Here is a 4,201-nt window from a genome sequence, read left to right on the forward strand (position 1 = left end):
AATCGGAGTTGATCGCGGCATAGTGAGGACCGAGTCAGCCATTTTCTTTGAACTCACAGTTCCAGTATCAGTAGTGCTGCACGTTCCGTATCGTGTGGCCATCAGAGAAAATAGAATCCCATTACAGAAAACAGAGCCGTGGTGCAATAAAATGAGGAATCATGAGTTAGTGGCCACGTCCTCGTCTGACTTTATTTGCTTTCACCTTCACGAGTGCTCCACAAAGCATAAATGGCGGTACACGTGGGTCTGATTCCTCATCTAATAATGGCAAATATTCTAAAGGCCCTTTACATTTTAAATAAAGTTCGGCGCTGCTTCCTCTCCACCTGTGGAGTCCAGAGGAGTACAGGCTTTGTCCGGGGAGCCCAGACGTTTTAAAACTCCCAATCCATTTAAGGAACAAACTGTTGTTATTATTACATGGTATTCAGGCTGATCAGAGAGATGGAGTGGAAAAATTTCTACATCGACCTTGTTCTGGTACCTCTGGCAGTTCTCACGTTAGTTCTGTACCATGTTTTCTTGTGGTATAAAGCTAAGACAAGCCCTCACAATACAGTAATTGGCGTTAATAGCGTGGGAAGGCGTATTTGGGTTGAATCCATGATGGAGGTAAGATTCTTAGCTTGGTATTTCAGAAAACTTTACATTCATGGATATGGTTTGATGCAAATATGTGGCAATGGGTATTGGAAATCTCTGGTTGTATACCTAGGATGGAGATGCTTCAAAGATTTGATGTATGTTTGCTTTAAGGATAAGTTAAGAGTGAAATTAACCTATTTAATTGGTTCGTTGGTGTAGGATTTAATCTTTATTTTGCATTTTATAAGTAAATGAGATTGTTTTCCCAGCTAACATTGAAGTTAATTGAATCTTAAATTCATTTCAATTAAAAGAGAATCTAAAAAATCATTGAAATTGTGATGTTACACTTCAAGAGTTGTATTGAAGTTAACTTAAATTTTATTAGCTAGATTAGTGTAGAATTTAGTCTCTATCTTTACACAATCTTGATGATCGTTTTTCTTCAACAATCAAACCTTAAACTCAAGCTATCTGTGAAAAATTGAAGGAAAAAAACACATTAAATTGTGATCTGAGATCCTAAATGGTTTACTTTACCCTCTCATTAGATTGCTATATTAAAGATGCTTTAAAATTTCAAAAATACCATTATAAACAGAGAAGATATAGCTCCTGAATGACAGAAGTGTGATTTACTCTGTTATTCCCAATGTTTTTTCATGAACTTCCTTCCTGTGTACTGCACTTGGATCATGATACCCTGCTAACATTGCTTTTACTTCACTATTCTTTGAACATAAAGTGAGAGCTGTAGAATGCAATGGGTTAGAACTTAGAAATCTAAAATTTGGACAGAACGTTTAAAAAGATTTAAAAATTTGGTTTGGGAGGTTGATTTTGGAGTATGGTTTAAAACTCTGTTTATTAGATTAAGAGATTTTTTTAAGATATAAGGGAATAAGTTTTCCGTAAGATCTAAGATTTAAGTAAACGAGTTAAAAGTAAACGGGTTAAAAACCCAAAACTCAAAAGCTTGCAATAAAAATGAAAATCTGCATCCTTACTGATTACCGATAGGTTATTCCAAATAAATTGGTTATACCTCTTTTTTTTTCAATAATAACTATGAGTCATCTGACATTTGTGAGTACCAATTAAGAATACTACTAATTCACAACTGAATTATAAAAAGTCTCCCACTATTTAATAAATAGAATTTAAATGGTTATAGTAAACTTAAAAGCCTACAATAAATGTTGATGAACTGAGATGTGATTTTGAAGTGTTTTTGGTTCATCATTATGAGGATTTTCAGATTCTGGAATATTGTGCAGATTCGATAGCTTGGTTATATCTAATTAATAATGATGATTGGGTTAAATTTTTCTTCAATCATAATGATGATACAGTTGGCATTTGTGAATCACAATTAATAATATTACTAATTCACAACTGAATTATAAAAAACATTCTTACTGTTCAATTAAAAATTAAAATTAAAATGTTATAATAAATTTAAAATGGTTGAATGTAGATGAACTATGATGTGAATATTAAGTATTTTTGACTTATATTAATTCACAACTGAATCATAAAAAAAATCTTCACTATTCAATTTAAAATTAAAATGTTATAATAAAATTAAAAACAAATAATAAATATGGATGAATGAAGAAGAGAAATCATCACTATTTTTGAAGGAAAATTAATTAATTCACTATTATTATTGAAAGAAAATTAGATATAACCAAGCTATTTGGTGATCATAATTCCCTAATTTTCCAGAATCTGGAAACCACATAAAGATGACAAAATGTAGATGAACTATGATGTGAATATTAAGTATTTTTGGGTTATCTTTATGTAGATTGCAAATTCTTAAGTATTCTAGAAATTTGTCCAAACTAATTCAAATATTCTGAAATATTCTAGAAATTTGTCCAAACCAACTCAAACTAATTCAAACAGTAATCAACTATTTGACATTGACTATATCTTATCAAATTCAAAAGGTATTCCAAAATCTGCAATAGATACTAATATATATATTTTTGGAATTTTTGACTGTATATATAGATTCAACATCCTGAATAACCCCTAGGGCATTTTGATTGTGAAGAGTTCACAACTTAAACTTTTAATTTCAAAGCCAAATAAATTAGAAAGAAAAAAACCAAAAAACCCTCCAAAATCTATAATAAATTAGAAAACATAAACTTTTATGATTAAATTGGAAATCATACAGTAACATTGAAATTTACATCTAAATTTCTTCAAATGTAATTAAGGAATTTTGGGTTAATAGCTAGGCAAATCACCCTATTACACTCCTCATTTTTTCATCCAACTGAAATCCGAAAATTTCAAAGCTTTTTATCAAAAATTGGCAGAAGATAAACCTTTTACAAGATTTTCACCTAGATCCCATAAACATATGCACATTCGTTGCTGGTAATTTGATTGCTGGTGGGTGATGCAGTTTCACCCCCATCTCATGAATATATACACATGAAGTATAAATTGATTCCTGGTTGGATGGTGACACATGCACGCAGGACAATGATAAGAAGAACATTCTTGCAATCCAGACAATGAGAAACAGTATAATGGCTTCCACCCTGGTGGGCACCATTTCCGTCGTCCTCACTACAGGACTGGGCGCAGTCATCAGCAGCACCTACAGTTTCAAGCAGCCTAATCCCTTCAAGGAACTTGAAGTTTTTGGTGGCTACCACAACGAACGAATAGTGGCTCTCAAATATGCCACACCATTAGTATTCTTGCTCTTCAGTTTTTTCTTCAGCTCACTGTCTCTCCGTTTCTTGACTCAGGTCAATATCCTCGTAAATATTCCACTGCATGAGCCCTGCTTGATCACTCCGGATTATGTTACTCAGCTCTTTGAGAGGGGTTGTATCTTCAACACCATAGCCACCAGAACGCTCTACGTTGCTTGCCCCCTGCTTCTGTGGATTTTGGGACCGGTACCTGTGGTCTTGTCATGCGTGACAATGGTGCCTGCTCTGTACAATCTTGATTTTGTCTTCGGATCTAAGGATTCTGAAATCAGATCAGACGACACAATGGAGGAGGTCAAGAAATGTAAAGACTACTATCGCATTATCTAGAATACGAATAGCTGGTGCTTCACATCTCACATTGTAATAACTTTGCAGAGATGCATGACTCATAATAAATATGAGTCATGTTTAGTGATTACATGTTTAGTGTTTATGGAAACTACAAGCAACTGAGTTTGAATGAGGATCATCAAAATATTTACGGTTGGTGTTGCAGGATTTCCTGGAAATAAAAGAATGGTGCAGCATTCATTCTGATAGTTAGAATTTGGAAGAATTCTGATTATCACATATGTTGAAACTATTTGGAAGAATAAAAAAACTTTGTGGTTTAAATTCTCACCCTATCAAAGGTAAAGTTTATAGTATATTTGCAGAGGGAATTGCAAAGTTATGAAAAGTTTATAGTTTATTTGCAGAGGGGATTGCAAAGTTATGAAAATGATGGTATACAATATCATATACAGTATAAGATCGTCTATTGTAACGGTTGAAGTTCTCTATATAAGATGAAGAGTTTAAGGGATTTAAGGTATTAAAATTAAAAATGAAATACAATAAGAATATTGATAAAAAAAATTGCTCCAAGA

The 4,201-nt window shown here is 32.9% G+C and overlaps 1 protein-coding gene across 1 annotated transcript; it reads left to right on the forward strand.

Annotated features, from left to right (window-relative positions):
• The first annotated feature begins 260 nt into the window (after positions 1–260).
• LOC149158798 (uncharacterized) lies at positions 261–3,947 on the forward strand. The gene is made up of 2 exons (XM_089436317.1): positions 261–615; positions 3,087–3,947. The coding sequence occupies exons 1-2, from the start codon at positions 424–426 to the stop codon at positions 3,657–3,659; spliced, it is 765 nt and encodes a 254-aa protein (XP_089292443.1). The 5' UTR covers positions 261–423; the 3' UTR covers positions 3,660–3,947.
• Positions 3,948–4,201: the final 254 nt, after the last annotated feature.

The sequence above is a fragment of the Pinus tabuliformis genome, chromosome 5_2 (assembly GCF_031772625.1).
Source record: "Pinus tabuliformis cultivar Carrire ecotype Pingquan chromosome 5_2, CPIR1, whole genome shotgun sequence".
Taxonomy (NCBI): domain Eukaryota; kingdom Viridiplantae; phylum Streptophyta; class Pinopsida; order Pinales; family Pinaceae; genus Pinus; species Pinus tabuliformis.

What these genes read in the sequence shown, in the direction of transcription:
- LOC149158798 (XM_089436317.1), top strand. Translation starts at nt 424, where the DNA reads ATGGTATTCAGGCTGATCAGAGAGATGGAGTGGAAAAATTTCTACATC. An exon ending in GGGTTGAATCCATGATGGAG is followed by an intron (nt 616 to 3,086) that starts GTAAGATTCTTA and finishes ACATGCACGCAG; the next exon opens with GACAATGATAAGAAGAACAT.